This window comes from Thalassophryne amazonica, chromosome 5 (genome assembly GCF_902500255.1).
Source record: "Thalassophryne amazonica chromosome 5, fThaAma1.1, whole genome shotgun sequence".
Taxonomy (NCBI): Eukaryota; Metazoa; Chordata; class Actinopteri; order Batrachoidiformes; family Batrachoididae; genus Thalassophryne; species Thalassophryne amazonica.
The window spans coordinates 100,584,921-100,605,408 of NC_047107.1; the positions used below are offsets into that span (position 1 = coordinate 100,584,921).

The 20,488-nt window shown below is 38.9% G+C and overlaps 1 protein-coding gene across 1 annotated transcript in view; it reads right to left on the reverse strand.

Moving 5' to 3' along the window:
* aacs (acetoacetyl-CoA synthetase) overlaps positions 1-20,488 on the reverse strand; it is a 124,855-nt gene that overhangs the window by 33,704 nt on the left and 70,663 nt on the right. Inside the window, 1 exon segment of the mRNA XM_034170964.1 lies at positions 525-589. Within this exon segment, the coding sequence (XP_034026855.1) occupies positions 525-589 (65 nt within the window).

Genomic DNA, 20,488 nt, shown 5'->3' on the forward strand with positions numbered 1-20,488 from the left:
ACAGAAAAAAACTTGTTTTGAAAACAGAGTTTATCTGTTGATCGAACCTTAAACAGCTATCAAATATCACTCCCAAATTCCTGACAGCTATTTTTATATAATTAGCCAGATCATCGAAGTTTGATGGTACCGCATTTGGCACGCCAGTGTGTCCAGACACAATGGCCTCTGTTTTACCATCATTCAGGTAAAGGAAATTTTGGGACAGCCACTGCTTTATATCATGAATACAATTAAATAATAACAACAGAGCATTAATTTCATTCATCCTCACAGGCAGATATATTTGCAGATCAATTGCAAAACAATGAAAGGACAGCGTGTGCTCAGCTATAACTGACCCCCAATAGCAATATGCACAATGAAAATAGAACAAGGCCAAGAATAGAACCCTGTGGGACTCAACAACAAAGAGTAGCAATTGATGAGGAGAGGTCACCAATCATAATGGAAAAACTCTTCTCAGCCAAATATGATTTAAACAACTTTTGTGTGTGTCTGCGTCGACTGTGACCACAACTCACTGGGTTTCAGGTTCCTCTCTTGCAGCACAGACAGCCACTTAGCCCCAGTGCCGAAGATAGTGATGCTGACAAAGAAAGACAGAAAGACAGAAGAAAGACATGATTTTCCCACAAGGTGTAGTCAAGCAAAATGTAATATTCAATGATTGCATGTTTTAAAATAAACATGTTATAGTTTAGCACAACGCACCATATTTTGCGGATTATAAGCAACACTGGAGTATAAGTTGCACTTTATTTCTGTATTATCAGCTCTTTAAAGTGGGATTTTGTGCACTGATTTAATGTACTTTTTATTTTTGACAATTACTGTATTATTCAGGTTTTATTTTTGGTTTGTACTTTAATTACAAGAAAAGCCCAAAATTAATAGCAAGTATAATTATTATTAGAATAACAATGTCATTTTCCAGTGTATAATTTGCAACACAGTATAAGTCACAGGACCTCCAAAACTACTAAAAAAAGAAAAGTGATTTCTATTAAACAAAATATGGTATACTTTTGATTAAAAAAAAAAATGAATTGCAGCAGCATTTGTCAACATTGACAAACACCACAATATGTTCCATATTGTAACAAAAAAGAAGAAAAAACTGAAACAGAATGATAACCAAAGAAATAAAAAAACAGCAATACTCTTATAAATATCCATGTCCATAACCGTGTAGTAGCTAACTTTCAAACTATCTATCTCTAGACCAAACTGCTGTATGAACAGTTGGAAGGACAGACTTGTCAAAAGAGTAAGATATTGCCATTCTTTCTCATCCACAGCACTTTAAATTCTGTTTTTTATGTATGTCACAGCTAAACTCATCTCTGTGTTCTTTACTGCATCATAAAACAGAAACAAAATACATAGATCCAGAACTTGAAACAACACCGGTATATCATTACTTATGGCTGTAAAGTCTAAATGCTCAGGGTCACTTTGGAAAGTATGGCATTATATATTAAAGGTCCAATTTCAAGCTGTGATTGAATTTCAAATGTAATTTAAACAAGATGATCTATCAGCCAAAAGGAAAAAAAAAAAACTCTACTGTGATACAACAAATTAGAACTTCTTTATAAAGAATATTCTGTTGATTTGACAAAGAGTAAATTTCTCTACAAGTACCTATACTATTCAGGCTGATGCATCTGATCCCTCTTTGACTTACCAAGAGTATAATAGTGTTTTATGTTCATTTTTTTTAATGAACAAAATATACTAGTGTAGCATATCATTGTGGCAGGGATCACAATTTTTTGTATTAATTTGTTATAATTGTTACTTGGCTGGGTAGCATGGTGGCTTAGTGGTTAGCACTGTTGCCTCATGGCAGTAAGGTTGTGGGGTCGCTTCCCACCCGGGCCTTTCTTTGTGGAGTTTGCATGTTCTCCTGTGTTTCCGGGTACTCCGGCTTCCTCCCACTTACAAAGACAAGTAGCTTAGGTGAATTGGGAAGTTTAAATTGACCGCAGGCGTGCGTGCAGGTGTGAATGTATTTATATGTCTATATGTGGCTCTGCCATAGACTGGTGTCCTGTTGAGGGTGTACCCCTCCTCACATGACTGCTGGGATAGGCCCCCCGTGACCCTACTTATAATTACAACTGATTATGTTAGCTGATTCTTTACATTTTGTTGTGATCTTCATGGTGCTTCACCTAGTAGCGTTAAGACACTGTATGTGATCAAACTGTAAGTGATCTTGGCCTTTGCCATCCTTCTGGCTCCCTGTGGGCCAAGTTTCCATGGTGGAAATTCCGACTGATCGAACAAGAATCCTCGGTGAAGTAGCGAATTGAAATAAAATGTGACGTGCAAAGGTCAAGAACTGAGAATCAGTAATAATGTAAGCTCTGCTGCAGATCTTGTAAATTAACAAAAAGTCAGACATAATCATAGATGGGACAAAACAGTTCCTTTTAAGATGTTCCATAAGGAAACACTGCTGAAAAGAAACTATCAACAGAGTGATTGCCCAAATCAATCTTAAAACAAAGTGATGCTGGAGGTGTCATTTTTCTCCATGACTGGTAGGCATTCTGACAGATGGTGACAGCTGGACAACGTGTAGAAAAGCAAGAAGTGACAAAACATCATTAATTTTTTTCTCTTGCCATGTTAATTTGAAAACAATAGGCTTTAAAGGCCTGGCTCTGCGAATGGGTGTGTGTTTGTGTTTTCATTTCTTTTCACACTATTTTTCTTGACAACAAATCAGTCAAACTGCTTTTGGCTTCTATGTAAGTGTGTCTATCAATCCAACACAAAATATGAATCTGTCTTGGAAATAAAAAACAACTGTCTGATGCTTTAATGGATAACAACTGGAATTGGCTTGTCATGAAATCAATAATCGTTAAGTAAGGATGTTGAATGGGTGAAGAAAACTGCTTAGGGTGGGATTACATTGATGAACGAGTCAAATAATATTGCAGACAGAATGTACATATGCACAAAGTCACAAAGTCTTATAGCTAGCTTTGTCCCCTTTGCCACTATGTTTTCACAGATCTCACTTTACAATTTGACAAACTAAAGTCTTCAACTCTCTTCTAAGTCCCTGTTAGTAAATGATATAATAATTGATCAACATATTGATTTATTTTGCCTTACAGAAACCTGGTTACAGCAGGATGAATATGTTAGTTTAAATGAGTCAACACCCCCGAGTCACACTAACTGCCAGAATGCTCGTAGCACGGGCCGAGGCGGAGGATTAGCAGCAATCTTCCATTCAAGCTTATTAATTAATCAAAAACCCAGACAGAGCTTTAATTCATTTGAAAGCTTGACTCTTAGTCTTGTCCATCCAAATTGGAAGTCCCAAAAACCAGTTTTATTTGTTGTTATCTATCGTCCTCCTGGTCGTTACTGTGAGTTTCTCTGTGAATTTTCAGACCTTTTGTCTGACTTAGTGCTTAGCTCAGATAAGATAATTATAGTGGGCGATTTTAACATCCACACAGATGCTGAGAATGACAGCCTCAACTGTTATGTGTCGGACGCAGCTCGGAGAACCGACCAGCGTTTGAAGGACCCAGTATGAAATAAGCAGAGCACGGTACAAAGGCTAACTGAATTTAATACATAACAGTGATACAAAAAATAACAAAAGAAAGTGCGGTCTGGCGTGGTGCGCTCCCAGCAGCGCTAACGGTCCGGAGCCAGAAGCTGTTCGGACCCAAGGTCCCCGCCGACACCCCCCAGGTGGCCGCAACAAACCGAGTCTGTGAAAGAAGGAACCATTATGTGAGTCCACACTCTACACACAGAGAGAACACTCAAAGGTGTACAAACAGCAAACACTTCCTGGCTTGATTAATAATCAGCTTCCCAACCTGCAGGCATGGAACATCCAGTTCACAAAACTCCACTGCAGTGGAAGCCGATACATGACTAACATACAGCTCAATATAATAAAGGTGTGAGGGACACCACATTTACTGACTGTATAAATGTTAGTCACAAAATCTAACGTACCTCAGGAAGTGTGCTGACGAGCATGAGACCTCACCCCCTCCTCTTTCACAGACCGTGCATCAAACCCTGGACGTTCTCTGCATCCACTGATGATGAGATGGCTCCCGAGACGACGATCTCACCCGTCTGGTCACAAGGTCGAGTCTCTGGCAAATACACACTGTATACTCCAGTCTTAAATGCCACCATGTTCCAATCCATATAGATGCACCTCAGCTGTGAGTCCTGACGAGCCGCAGGTGATCAGGGTGAGGTCCTGATAACCTCAGCAACACAGCCACTCAGTCCCAAATGCAAGCCATCTGGAAGGAAAAACAAAAGACAGAAACAAAAAGGCAGCCAGGCCCCCCAGCCATACAACACTCAACACTGCATTTAATCTATTATTAGACTCAACTGGCTTTGCTCAAAATGTAAATGAGTCCACCCACCACTTTAATCATATCTTAGATCTTGTTCTGACTTATGGTATGGAAATTGAAGACTTAACAGTATTCCCTGAAAACTCCCTTCTGTCTGATCATTTCTTAATAACATTTACATTTACTCTGATGGACTATCCAGCAGTGGGGAATAAGTTTCATTACACTAGAAGTCTGTCAGAAAGTGCTGTAACTAGGTTTAAGGATATGATTCCTTCTTTATGTTCTCTAATGCCATATACCAACACAGTGCAGAGTAGCTACCTAAACTCTGTAAGTGAGATAGAGTATCTCGTCAATAGTTTTACATCCTCATTGAAGACAACTTTGGATGCTGTAGCTCCTCTGAAAAAGAGAGCTTTAAATCAGAAGTGCCTGACTCCGTGGTATAACTCAAACTCACAGCTTAAAGCAGATAACCCGTAAGTTGGAGAGGAAATGGCGTCTCACTAATTTAGAAGATCTTCACTTAGCCTGGAAAAAGAGTCTGTTGCTCTATAAAAAAGCCCTCCATAAAGCTAGGACATCTTACTACTCATCACTAACTGAAGAAAATAAGAACAACCCCAGGTTTCTTTTCAGCACTGTAGCCAGGCTGACAAAGAGTCAGAGCTCTATTGAGCTGAGTATTCCTTTAACTTTAACTAGTAATGACTTCATGACTTTCTTTGCTAATAAAAGTTTAACTATTAGAGAAAAAATTACTCATAACCATCCCAAAGACATATCGTTATCTTTGGCTGCTTTCAGTGATGCCAGTATTTGGTTAGACTCTTTCTCTCAGATTGTTCTGTCTGAGTTATTTTCATTAGTTACTTCATCCAAACCATCAACATGTCTATTAGACCCCATTCCTACCAGGCTGCTCAAGGAAGCCCTACCATTATTTAATGCTTTGATCTTAAATATGATCAATCTATCTTTATTAGTTGGCTATGTACCACAGGCTTTTAAGGTGGCAGTAATTAAACCATTACTTAAAAAGCCATCACTTGACCCAGCTATCTTAGCTAATTATAGGCCAATCTCCAACCTTCCTTTTCTCTCAAAAATTCTTGAAAGGGTAGTTGTAAAACAGCTAACTGATCATCTGCAGAGAAATGGTCTATTTGAAGAGTTTCAGTCAGGTTTTAGAATTCATCATAGTACAGAAACAGCATTAGTGAAGGTTACAAATGATCTTCTTATGGCCTCAGACAGTGGACTCATCTCTGTGCTTGTTCTGTTAGACCTCAGTGCTGCTTTTGATACTGTTGACCATAAAATTTTATTACAGAGATTAGAGCATGCCATAGGTATTAAAGGCACTGCGCTGCGGTGGTTTGAATCATATTTATCTAACAGATTACAATTTGTTCATGTAAATGGGGAATCTTCTTCACAGACTAAGGTTAATTATGGAGTTCCACAAGGTTCTGTGCTAGGACCAATTTTATTCACTTTATACATGCTTCCCTTAGGCAGTATTATTAGACGGCATTGCTTAAATTTTCATTGTTACGCAGTTGATACCCAGCTTTATCTATCCATGAAGCCAGAGGACACACACCAATTAGCTAAACTGCAGGATTGTCTTACAGACATAAAGACATGCTTTTAAACTCAGATAAAACTGAAGTTATTGTACTTGGCCCCACAAATCTTAGAAACATGGTGTCTAACCAGATCCTTACTCTGGATGGCATTACCCTGACCTCTAGTAATACTGTGAGAAATCTTGGAGTCATTTTTGATCAGGATATGTCATTCAAAGCGCATATTAAACAAATATGTAGGACTGCTTTTTTGCATTTACGCAATATCTCTAAAATTAGAAAGGTCTTGTCTCAGAGTGATGCTGAAAAACTAATTCATGCATTTATTTCCTCTAGCCTGGACTACTGTAATTCATTATTATCAGGTTGTCCTAAAGGTTCCCTGAAAAGCCTTCAGTTAATTCAAAATGCTGCAACTAGAGTACTAGCGGGGACTAGAAGGAGAGAGCATATCTCACCCATATTGGCCTCTCTTCATTGGCTTCCTGTTAATTCTAGAATAGAATTTAAAATTCTTCTTCTTACTTATAAGGTTTTGAATAATCAGGTCCCATCTTATCTTAGGGACCCCATAGTACCATATCACCCCAATAGAGCGCTTTGATCTCAGACTGCAGGCTTACTTGTAGTTCCTAGGGTTTGTAAGAGTAGAATGGGAGGCAGAGCCTTCAGCTTTCAGGCTCCTCTCCTGTGGAACCAGCTCCCAATTCGGATCAGGGAGACAGACACCCTCTCTACTTTTAGGATTAGGCTTAAAACTTTCCTTTTTGCTAAAGCTTATAGTTAGGGCTGGATCAGGTGACCCTGAACCATCCCTTAGTTATGCTGCTATAGACTTAGACTGCTGGGGGGTTCCCATGATGCACTGAGTGTTTCTTTCTCTTTTTGCTCTGTATGCACCACTCTGCATTTAATCATTAGTGATTGATCTCTGCTCCCCTCCACAGCATGTCTTTTTCCTGGTTCTCTCCCTCAGCCCCAACCAGTCCCAGCAGAACACTGCCCCTCCCTGAGCCTGGTTCTGCTGGAGGTTTCTTCCTGTTAAAAGGGAGTTTTTCCTTCCCACTGTCGCCAAGTGCTTGCTCACAGGGGGTCGTTTTGACCGTTGGGGTTTTTACGTAATTATTGTATGGCCTTGCCTTACAATATAAAGCGCCTTGGAGCAACTGTTTGTTGTGATTTGGCGCTATATAAATAAAATTGATTGAATTGATTGATTGATCTGACCACATGACCTTCTCCCATGCCTCCTCTGGATCATCCAGATGGTCACTGGTGAACTTCAAACGGGCCTGGACATGTGCTGGCTTGAGCAGGGAGACCTTGCTGCCCTGCAGGATTTTAAACAATGACAGCATCATGTGTTACTAATGTAATCTTTGTGACTGTGGTCCCAGCTCGCTTCAGGTCACTGACCAGGTCCTCCTGTGTAGTTCTGAGCTTTCTCAGAATCATCCTTACCCCACAAAGTGAGATCTTGCATGGAATCCCAGACCGAGGGAGATTAACAGTCATCTTGTGTTTCTTCCACTTTCTAAGAAATAATCATAGCACTTGTTGTCTTCTACCATGCTGCTTGCCTGTTGTCCTGTAGTCCATCCCAGCCTTGTGCAGGTCTACAGTTTTGTCCCTGGTGTCCTTAGACAGCTCTTTGGTCTTGGCTATGGTGGACAGGTTGGAGTGTGATTGATTGAGTGTGTGAACAGGTGTCTTTTATACAGGTAACAAGTTCAAACAGGTGCAGTTAATACAGGTAAAGAGTGCAGAATAAGAGGGATTCTTAAAGAAAAATTAACAGGTCTGTGTGAGCCAGAATTCTTGCTGGTTGGTAGGTGATCAAATACTTATTTGTAGCAGTAACATACAAATAAATGATTAAAAATCATACATTGTGATTTCCGGATTTTTTTTTTTTTTTTTTTTTAGATTATGTCTCTCACAGTGGACATGCACCTAAGATGAAAATTTCAGACCCCTCCATGATTTCTAAGTAGGAGAACTTGCAAAACCACAGGGTGTTGAAATACTTATTTTCCTCACTGTATAACACACCGTCTACTGCACCATAGTATCAGCAGTGCTTGATGAGGCATGCACACAAACCGCGACACGTAAAACGTCGGAATCAGATATAGCTGTGAAAGAGAGACCACAAGGAGGGGCCTGATTATAATTACTGGGAACTGATCAAAAACTGTCTTATACACTTATGGCATAACTGTTGACTTAAAAAATGTAACCTGTGAAAACCCCAGCTAAAGTAAAATTAGATGCTTGACATAGTTCTGAGCAATATGTGAACCAGAATGAAAAGACTTTTCTGGAAATGTACTGCACACTTTGGTGTTGGAAATGAGGCTTTAAACATGACATCTCAGCTGCATGGCAGCAACTAGTTAAGTCAAGTCTGGTAACATGCACATAACTACAGTTAGCAGGTTTAAGATGAAACCACCTAAGATGAAAATTTCAGACCCCTCCATGATTTCTAAGTAGGAGAACTTGCAAAACCACAGGGTGTTGAAATACTTATTTTCCTCACTGTACCTCAATTCGGATGACGGACTGCTTCAAGTTTAGTGCACAAAAACAATGTCAAATGTATACGTGTTGTCTTTAATTCTGATGTGTGTCATTACTACAGTAAACAAGTAATAACTGTGGATTAATTGCTGTATCTTGTCTGAGGTAATTGGAGTGTAAATGTAATTTTGTTGTTGTTGCACTCATGTAATGACAATGACAATAAATCTCATCTCTCATCTCTCTCACTTCTTTAATACTTTTTCTCCATAAAATCCCATTAAACTTTGATCAGACTAACAACAAAATTTAAAATCCAGTTGTTATACAGAAAAACACATCATTAGTATAGCAGGCTTCATTTATAAAATGAAGGGACATTTGGAAACTGTATGAAACAAAGCTCATTCACCCCCTATCCCAACACAGTACAATACAATGCCCTGATCAACAAAATACATGCAAGCACAGATTCCTTGAAGAATACTTAGCACTGCAAATGTCATACCATATTCTTTATCTCAGAGGAGAAAATGACTTCTGCTTAAAACATTTCCTAATTTGTAAAAACCTTTCTGAGAATATTATAATCTAACATGCTTTTCCTATCTGGGAACTGTGGAGCATGGGTGCTTTCACACAGGATAAAAAGGCAATGTGGGAAAACAAAATGAAATTATTTCCTTCATTCCATTAGTTTTCTCTCCTTGAAATTTACATCAGACTGCTCGAACAGTATAGAATTTTTGATAGACAGACAGACAGATAGATATTGTCAGACAATGAAAGGCAGTTTAGCAGCTCTTCATTCTCAAATTAGCAGCATAGGACCCACAAAACAATATATATATGGCATGTTAGAAAAGAATAGAAAGAGTACAAAAATAGAATAAAAATAACATTCTAGACAGTTATATATCTGGTTATGACAGTTATATACCGTTATTTACATAGTGTGAAGATCAAAAATTGTGTAAACTGCAAACATTCTAGAGTGGGTGTGGCAGGACATCAGGGTGTAACTCTCCATTTGAGCCTGGCAGACTGGTAGGTGGGAGGGGAGGGGGTGACAAGTTTTTTTCAGTCTGCGCACACATACGTACGCAGACTCCTCTTAATATACAGATGATTTACTGCCCCCTACTGGAATGGTGTGTGAGTCCAGAATAGAATGATCATTGTCTGTTATTCAGTGTTGTTAGCTAATATCTGTAGTTTGTCCAAAAATATTAGTCCTATCAACCTTCCTTTTTGGCGACATTCATCCTTGAGCCAAAAATACATAAACAAACAAAACGGCAAATGTCAGCTCTCCCCAGTTTGTCCATGATCGAAGTTATACACACGGACACATGCACGCATACACATATACAGAGGCCACTTGGCTTTAAATATATAGATGATTTACCGCCCCTTGCTTGAATGGCATGTAAGTCCAGAATTTAATTATCAATATCCATTCTTCATTGTTGTTAGCTAATATCCCTAATTTCTCCAAACATAGTAGTCCCATCAACGTTCCGTTTTTGTGGCGTTCATCCTTGACCAAAGTACATAAGCTCTCCCCAGTTTCTATGAAATCGTACACACGCACATAGAGGCCACTTGGCTATTATAATATAGATAATACCAGAATTTAGAATACAATGAACTAATGAATAGCAGATTATCTACATGTTTTAAATGTAAGGAACTGAAAAAATTCCAATAACTGCTTTGATACTGCTGGAAAGAACAGGCATTAAGTAAGACTTAGAGCTACAGATGTTCATGAAATGATTAACCCCCGATCTCAATTCTCTTTTGTACCCCTTCCCCTTCCCCTTGGCCCTACCCCTACCCCTATGCCTACCCCTTTAAAACAAGGGGTAAGGTGAAGGGGTATGCCTCTAGCCCTATGAATTGAGACACCCCTCTGCCTTAGGAGAAAAAAAAAAAACTGCCGGTGTCAAACTGCCGTCTTCACTTTTTGTTAACATGGCAACTGAAATGCAACTTGTTGCAGTAGCCTGTTTGCTCTTTTTATTTTCTCGCCTTTCTGCGTAAATGCAAAGAAATAGAAGAAGTCGCAGATTTCTTTGACGCATTGCAATCATGTCATGTTAATTAATTTAATTAATTTGTCATTTATAATAATAATAATAATAATTAATATTACTAATAATTAATTGGTTACTAATTTATTAATGTTAATGATACTAGTAATTAATCAATAATAATAATTAATATTCTTTGATTAATCATTAATTGATTGATTAGTAATTAATAAATTAGTAATTAAAATAATTTATGATAATTTATTAATTTATATAGCGCCAAATCATGACTAATCGCCTCAAGGCGCTTCACAAACATCATTTAAAAGCAGAATAAAATGAAATAAGATTAAAACAATAAAAAATTTTAAAACATAAATAAGTAAAAGAAGTAAAATAATAAAAATAATAAAAAAGACAATTATAAAATACTAATGATAAAACAGGAAAACTGTTTATTTATTTAAAATAAATAAACACGTAATATCAGTCTGTGTGCAATGAATGTATACATTATACAAGTTTCACTTTTTGAATGGAATTACTGAAATAAATCAACTTTTTCATGATATTCTAATTATATGACCAGCACCTGTATGTATGTTATGGGCTGCATCTAGTTCTGTTAACCTTATATTTCTTTTTCAAATTCTCCCATTTTTTGCATCCAGCCCTATTTCCTTTAGAAATTTCCTTGACAAATAATAGCAGTCTATTAGGACGTCAGGTTATGTGTTACACATATACATGTGCGTCTGTATATATTTTCCAACTTATTCCCATTGATGAAACTTCTCATTTTCTGCCTGAAAGCTTATTAGGAGTCGAGTGTGTTCAGGGCTCCTGTTTGTTTACTAAATACACACACGTTACAGACCTTGAAATCCAACAGCAGGGGTTGATATTATGCAAAGATTTATGAACATACAAATTAACATGCTGATCCTTTATCATGATTTTCTCCATTGTGAGATATAAAAGTGTTTTATCGTAGCGTTCATGTGTATATGCATTATAGCGCCTCAGAGCGATGTTACGATATTCTTCAGAACGACAATATACGCAACATGCATCCAGCAGCAAACATGTTGTTGTCATAGACAACTGCCTGTAACGTTTTTTGGTAAGTTATAACTTTCTAAACAGCGTAATTTGTAATGAAAGCCGCTTCATTTATGCGTCTCTTTCGGCGCCATGTTTGTTTTTATGGAGAGAGCAGTAAGCTCCTCCTACCCCTCCAAACGGAGTGTGCATCCAGATTCACTCCAAACAGAGGGGCTTGAAGCCCTCCGCCTACCACTCCGCCTCGCTCCAAAAAGAGAACTGGGACACCCCTCTGTCTCTCGTGCCCGCGCAAAACGGAGGGGAAGGGGTAAGGGGAAGGGCCAAGGGGTAGAATTGAGACTCAGCCTAGGCTGCAACAAAAATGAAGGGAAATAAAAGAAAGCCCAGAAATTAAGAGTACATACCTCTGCTACTGAGGTCCAGAACCATATTAATGTACAGTATGTGTGCACTGGCCTGTGTAGGTCTGAGATACACTTGTCATAGTTACTTACCAACAAAAGAATATGGTGGATGACATGCTCACTGCATTTCAAATAAATAAATAAACTGTATTTACTTTATTAGTTACTTTTTAGTTGCTTTACACAGTTACGTCATTAGCAGGTTACTTATGTGGAGCTGCCGACAACTTGCAACTAATAAATAATGTAACTAATAAGGTAACTAGTAATTTAACTTGGTTACTCTTAAGATTGAGCAATCAGTAAAGTAACTAATCAGCAAAATAACTAATAGTTACTTTTCTGAGTACTCAATCTTAAAAATAACCAAGTTAGATTATTTGCTTTATTAGTTACATTCAGCAGCTGCTGACAAGCTGTCTACAACTGCAAATGAAGTAACTGTATAAAATAACTATAAAATGTACAGTGAGGAAAATAAGTATTTGAACACCCTGCGATTTTGCAAGTTTTCCCACTTAGAAATCATCTCTCTGTCAGATCAGCCTCAGCTTTCGAATATGGCTTGCGCATGGCATGATGATGTGCATCCTTCATTAAGAAAATTTTTGGGATTGATTTTCAAAACCTTTTATTTTGAAACCTTTATTTTGATTAACATTGTAGCAGTCGTACTTCCAAGTTGGCATGGCTTGCTGATGTTACTGCTAGCAAAGTTAAACAGCATCAGATAGTTCATGTTGCTCACACCATTTTAAAATAAAAAATTTAATGTTTGCATCCCAGCAAATACTTTAACTGTGAAAGGCATGCTGCCAATATTCCTTGCCACTGAGTTTGACTGGATAACACTGAGGAGATGTTAGCTAAAGTCCATTTTTTGATAACACCAACAGATTTCCCACTATTTGTACAACGTTTCATTAAGTACATAAGCTGAATAAAATCTTATGCTTGCTGTACGTTCAAGTTTACATAAACTGTGTTCAGGAGGTGGGATACTGATTTTCTGTTTCAAATATATTCTGTTTAATTTTGTCTGACTCTCTTCCAATAACCTGTTTAATAGGAATCCTTTTATTTTCATATAATTGATAATAAAGCTGATCTTTTAAAACAATATGAAATGATATATTCAAGTAATAATATAAGAACACCTCTTTGTACATCCCACCTTCAAACCCATCCTCATACCCACCATCCATGAGAATTCTACTTAAGCTCCCAATTTTTTTATAGGAATACAAACTTCCACTGGGCACTGCACTAGTTCATAAAAATAAATATTCCATTACTGAGCTTGGAACTACAAAAGCCCAAAAGGCCATAAATGTGTATGGTACGTAACAGATAAAGTCTTTCCTTCATGAAGAATATCTCCTTTGGAACTGCTGGCCAAATCAACAACACGCTCCAGGGGGAAGGAATATCGCTATCAAAGTCATCAATCAAGACAACATTTTACGAGCGTAAACACACAAGGTTTACTTCAAAACGTAACCCATGAGTAAGCCTCAAAAAGAACAAAGAAAAAAACAAATTAATTTAACTTTTCGTTAAAAAAAGAACTGTACAATTCTGCACAGATAAAACAAGATGTAACTGAACAATGAAAATAGATTTTTCAGAAAAGGAAGTCAAGTACCTTATCTCTGAAACTTGGTGGTGGTAATAATGTTATGGGCACGTGCAGCTATTATATTGTACATATAACTTATATAGTACATTATTGTAACTGTCTAATGCATGTTATGTACATTTTAAGTTATGTACAATTTGTGATATGTGTAATTGCTACTGTAATGCCAAAATAATGCTGAAATTTCCTCTTTGGGATGAATAAATCAAATCTATCCATCTGTTATACCAGGGGTGGCCAAGTTCAGTCCTCGAGAGCCACATTCCTGACACTCTTAGTTGTCTCCCTGCTCCAACACACCTGAATCCAATGAAAGACTCGTTAGCAGACTTTTAATGAGCCTTTCATTGGATCCAGGTGTGTTGGAGTAGAGAGACAACTAAGAGTGTCAGGAATGTGGCTCTCGAGGACCGAACTTGGCCACCCCTGTGTTATACTAATACTAAAGACAAAGTAAAATACATTTTTAATAAAACTAGCCAGCTAATACAAACAAAATATATCCTTATACTGTTTTTAAAATCGATATTGTACCATGTTTTAATATATATTTTTGGAAAATCATTATATGACATATTAATTAGGATACATGGTAATTGTTCCCTGTCAATCACCATTTGTATAATATAATCCAAGCTCTTAATGGCGCAATAAGGCAACAGAATTCAGGGCAATCCAGAAAGGGTTAAAGTAGTACCCTAAGACTGGCAGATTTAGCCCCAATTAAAAACTCCAAAAAGTCCACCTGAATTCAGAAGACAAGGTTGGAAAAAAGTTAATGTCAGCAATTCCTGTGAGGGTTTTCCCACCCAATGCCAGGATATGGAAAAAGTGTCTGAGGTGGTTACATCAGGGCTTAATTAGTTCAGAAATCATCTCACTGTTGTATCTATCCATCTTTCTGTCATACTGCCAGGGCTTTATCAAATTCCTGTGTGTAGGCAATTTTGCTACAGTATGTTAACCCACGATCCCTCTTGATTTGCATAAGTCATGTCAGTTCCGCTTAGGCAAACAGCTGTTGGCGCCAGTGACACACAAAGACATTTCTCTTATCAAAAAGTGATGACAAAGTGCAGCATAAGCTTCAAAGTAACTAACCTTACAGGCTAACAAATTATGAGCATCTTTATGTTGAATTGTAAACAGTATTTTTGACTACATAACAAACTATGCCACCAGGGACTAATCACCCATTCAAGATCCTAATGTCTAAACAATTCCTTCATTAGGCTTCTTTTTCTTAGTTTACAAAGTGATCCTGTCCCAAATATCAGCAGTACCTGTTTTTTTTCTCTTGACACTTATTCCCTAGTTTCATCTATGTCACATTTTTCTCCCTATTACCAATTTCTTTCCTTGCTGAAGGCAAAATGCCATCTTTGCTGCATTTAAGGTTCATCTGTGGTAGCACTGCCTTAAAGGGTCCTACTTTTGCTGACCGTAGTACATTTCTTTCCATTATTTAACCACATATTGCCATCCTCTCAGACCCCTCTCACCCAGCACATCACCTGTCCAGCCTGTTTCCCTCGGGCAGGAGATACTGGTCAATCAGCGCCCGAACCTCCAGGATAACAAACAGTTTCTTTCCCTGGGTTGTGACAACATTAAACATGCATGTGCGATAACTCTGATCACCATGTGCAATAACAGAAATCCTATGGGCTATATTCATACAAATATGTGCAATATGTGCAGTCTAATTTCTAATAATCTAATATCTTGAATGTATATTTATTTGTTTAAATAGCTTGTACATATCTTCACTTATTTATATAGTCACATTTTTCACTTGATCTGCTAAGTTAGTTATTTATGAGTCATCGGTGATGGCTTCTTTTTATCTGTTCTTACTCCCAAACTCAGTTGCATAGTGGCAGCCCTAATCTCATATGTGTACAATGACAAATAAAGATTCTATTCTATGTCGACTTAGTGTGCTCAGGAAAGCACACCAACACTCAAAAGAGTCATTCTATATAACACAATCTCCCATTCTTGCCAGTTCTGGATCAGTTGCTCGAGGGCATTTAATTAAATTTAACTTAATTTAACCTGCATTTAACCAGGTTAGTCCCATTGAGATGAAGATCTCTTTTGCAAGGGAGACGTGGGCAATTATAGTATATATAACTTTCCAATTCACCTAACCTGCATGTCTTTAAATGTGGAAGGAAACCCACGCAAACACAGGGAGAACATGAAAACTCCACACAGAAAGGCCACCGGTGGGAATCGATCCCATGACCTTCTTGCTGTGAGGCAGCGGTGCTAACCACTAAGGCTGAGTCTCAATTCTACCCCTTGGCCCTTCCCCTTACCCCTTCCCCTCCGTTTTGCAGGGGCACAAGAGACAGAGGTTTGTCTCAATTCTCTTTTTGAAGCGAGGCAGAGTTGTAGGCGGAGGGCTACAAACCCCTCCGTTTGGAGTGAATCTGGATGCACACTCCATTTGGAGGGGTAGGAGGAGCTTACTGCTGTCTCAGAAAAAACAAACATGGTGCCGAAAGAGCCGCACAAATGAAGCGGCTTCCATTACAAATTACGTTGTTTAGAAAGTTATAACTTGCCAAAAAACTTTACAGGCAGCTGCCTATGACAGCAACATGTACGAGGTCTGTCCATAAAGTATCGTACCTTTTTATTTTTTTCAAAAACTATATGGATTTCATTCATATGTTTTTACGTCAGACATGCTTGAACCCTCGTGCGCATGCGTGAGTTTTTCCACGCCTGTCAGTGACGTCATTCGCCTGTGAGCACGCCTTGTGGAAGGAGTGGTCCCGCCCCCTCGTCGGATTTTCATTGTCTGGAAATGGCGGAATGAAAAGGACTTTTTTTCCATCAGAATTTTTTCAGAAGCTGTTAGAGACTGGCACCTGGAAACCATTCGAAAAATTTATCTGGCTTTCAGTGAAAATTTTACGGGCTTCACAGAGAATAAAGACTTTAACTACAGGGTTAAGGACCCCTTTAAGGACGGTCGGTGCGCCGCGCTGCGAGCTGCGACGATGCGGCACAAACCACTGGATCATTTCTAAGCTGATGGCTCTGTGGATACGAGACCGTCGTGTGCTCTTTCTCTGGTTATCACAAGACCTGGACATCAGCCATTTTCCGGCAGATTTCACTTTTAACAAGAGATTTTGTCATGGAAAGCCACGCGGAGGCTTCGCGCGTCACGACCGATTCGCTGATGAAGCGAGACAAAGGAACACCTCCGTTTCGGAGTGTTAGAGGACAAGTTGGGACATGTCTATCTCGGCTGTCAGTGCTTACCAGTCGAGTGAGTATAAAAGAACTTGTGGAGAGCTGGACATGTCCCAACTTGTCCTCTAACACTCCGAAACGGAGTGTTAGAGTAGTTTTTTCTCCTAAGGCGGAGGGGTGTCTCAATTCATAGGGCTAGAGGCATACCCCATCACCTTACCCCTTGTTTTAAAGGGGTAGGCGTAGGGGTATGGCGAAGGGGAAGGGGTACAAAAGAGAACTGAGATTGGGGGTAAGTCACTGTGCATGTCAGTAGCAACTATGGAGTGGGTTAATAAATGTCTTATGGATTTTCTCAAGATAGAGTTTAAACTCCAGTTTGGGGTTTGAGAAAGGGATAGGTAGATTTTTGTTATTTTTTAATATATAGAACTGAGACTGTTGAGTAGAACAAACATGCAGAAAAGGGGAAATTAATTATACTCAACAAAAATATAAACGCAACACTTTTGGTTTTGCTCCCATTTTGTATGAGATGAACTCAAAGATCTAAAACTTTTTCCACATACACAGTATCACCATTTCCCTCAAATATTGTTCACAAACCAGTCTAAATCTGTGATAGTGAGCACTTCTCCTTTGCTGAGATAATCCATCCCACCTCACAGGTGTGCCATATCAAGATGCTGATTTGACACCATGATTAGTGCACAGGTGTGCCTTAGACTGCCCACAATAAAAGGCCACTCTGAAAGGTGTAGTTTTATCACACAGCACAATGCCACAGATGTCGCAAGATTTGAGGGAGCGTGCAATTGGCATGATGACAGCAGGAATGTCAACCAGAGCTGTTGCTCGTGTATTGAATGTTCATTTCTCTACCATAAGCCGTCTCCAAAGGCATTTTAGAGAATTTGGCAGTACATCCAACCAGCCTCACAACCGAAGACCACGTGTAACCACACCAGCCCAGGACGTCCACATCCAGCATGTTCACCTCCAAGATTGTCTGAGACCAGCCACTCGGACAGCTGCTGAAACAATCGGTTTGCATAACCAAAGAATTTCTGCACAAACTGTCAGAAACCGTCTCAGGGAAGCTCATCTGCATGCTCGTCGTCCTCATCAGGGTCTCGACCTGACTCCAGTTCGTCGTCGTAACCGACTTGAGTGGGCAAATGCTCACATTCGCTGGCGTTTGGCACGTTGGAGAGGTGTTCTCTTCACAGATGAATCCCGGTTCACACTGTCCAGGGCAGATGGCAGAGAGCGTGTGTGGTGTCGTGTGGGTGAGCGGTTTTCTGATGTCAATGTTGTGGATCGAGTGGCCCATGGTGGCGGTGGGGTTATGGTATGGGCAGGCGTCTGTTATGGACGAAGAACACAGGTGCATTTTATTGATGGCATTTTGAATGCAGAGAGAGACCGTGACAAGATCCTGAGGCCCACTGTTGTGACATACATCCAAGAACATCACCTCATGTTGCAGCAGGATAATGCACGGCCCCATGTTGCAAGGATCTGTACACAATTCTTGGAAGCTGAAAATGTCCCAGTTCTTGCATGGCCGTCATACTCACCGGACATGTCACCCATTGAGCATGTTTGGGATGCTCTGGACCGCCGTATACGACAGCGTGTACCAGTTCCTGCCAATACCCAGCAACTTCGCACAGCCATTGAAGAGGAGTGGACTAACATTCCACAGGCCACAATTGACAAGCTGATCAACTCTATGCGAAGGAGATGTGTTGCACTGCATGAGGCAAATGGTGGTCACACCAGATACTGAATGGTATCCCCCCCCCCCAATAAAACAAAACTGCACCTTTCAGAGTGGCCTTTTATTGTGGACAGTCTAAGGCACACCTGTGCACTAATCATGGTGTCTAATCAGCATCTTGATATGGCACACCTGTGAGGTGGGATGGATTATCTCAGCAAAGGAGAAGTGCTCACTATCACAGATTTAGACTGGTTTGTGAAAAATATTTGAGGGAAATGGTGATATTGTGTATGTGGAAAAAGTTTTAGATCTTTGAGTTCATCACATACAAAATGGGAGCAAAACCAAAAGTGCTGCGTTTATATTTTTGTTGAGTGTATGTTGTTACAATGATTAACACAAAGCAAAAGCAAAACATCAACTTACTGTGAGGACTAAACACTGGAAATTGAGATTTTGCCTGTTTTTTTATTTTGGAACATCATTTTATGTCAGTACGGTAAAATTAATAGTTAACGTTTGAACTACAGTACAAATAATAAGATGAAAATCTAAAATTTGACTGAATCTGACTACTTTGGAGGCACTCTTGGATTCAAACTGTTGTCATGGCTAAACAAATCTGAGAATTCCAACAACCTATCGATCAAATCCTCTGTTATTTCACTGTGCAATTACAGTAAAAGACTTATTTTTTCATAGCCTTCAGTGAACACAAAGACACCAGCATACAAACAGTAAATGTATGAAAATGAGATAAATAAAACTACAATATAAAGAATACATTAACAAATCAACATTCTATTGATGGTACACTGACAGACTTCATATTAAAATCCCTCCCAAAAATGATCATATCTGGAAGTGAGGGTGCTACATTTTGACCTGAAGAGTATCTTGTGTGTTTGTTGGGGTTTTATCGAGATATCAGTATAAAAAAAATTAAATTCATGGCGGTGCTCATTGTATGCTGGAGAAGGTAAGCTTTCTGTTGATGTCCATATATTCCCATGTTATTGAGTAATAGTGATTATAAAATATCATGAACATGACTTATAGTGCACTGGGCCAGACCATGGGTCTCTCTGGTTTGAAATAATAAACTGTTGAGACCAAATGACAGCAATGCTATCCATAGCATTTAAAAAAGCAAACCATTTTATTATTTATCTCATTGCACTCTTACTGCATCTTCCTTCCACTTAATTGTATCTTTTCACCTGCCAACGTTCTTATATTGCAAACCATTTCAACCTCTCCTCTCATGTATCCTAATTAAATTAGCAATATTAAATTATTTTTGTTCTGTTTATTGTTTGATCAGTTGCTTGAAGTATTTGCTCCTAATATGCTGCTGTAAACAACTGAAATCTTTATTCATGGCTCTGCTCTCTCTGTAAGCAAGTTCTCAATTAGGTAAACACATTATCATTTCATTTGCATCTTTGTCTCCCTCTTTTCCCATTCATTTTTTACTTTCTGTCTGTATGCTGTGCAGTCACATATCAAAGTTGCACACCTCACTGAAGATGCAACATCTCTCAAACAAAAAACAAAAACAAGAACAATCAGATTTCTGATGTTCACCAATCTGGATCCAGATCGCCTCCAAAATTTAATGGAGTCTTCCATGCCCTAATATACCTGTGGTGCAGATTTGGTGAGAATCTGTGAAGTAGTTTTGACGTAATCCTTCAAAGACTATATTCAAAGGATTCAAGGATTCAAAAGAAGTTCATTGTTATATGCACATAGGAACATGTTCCCTGCACAATGAAATGTGTTTACTGCATTTTACCCATCCTAATTGCCAGTTAAGAGCAGAGGTCGCCTTTTTGGCGCCCGGGGACCAGCTCCAGATGTATATCCCTACCCTAGATTACGAGCAGGGCTGAGCTAACCTTGACCGGCCTCATGACACAC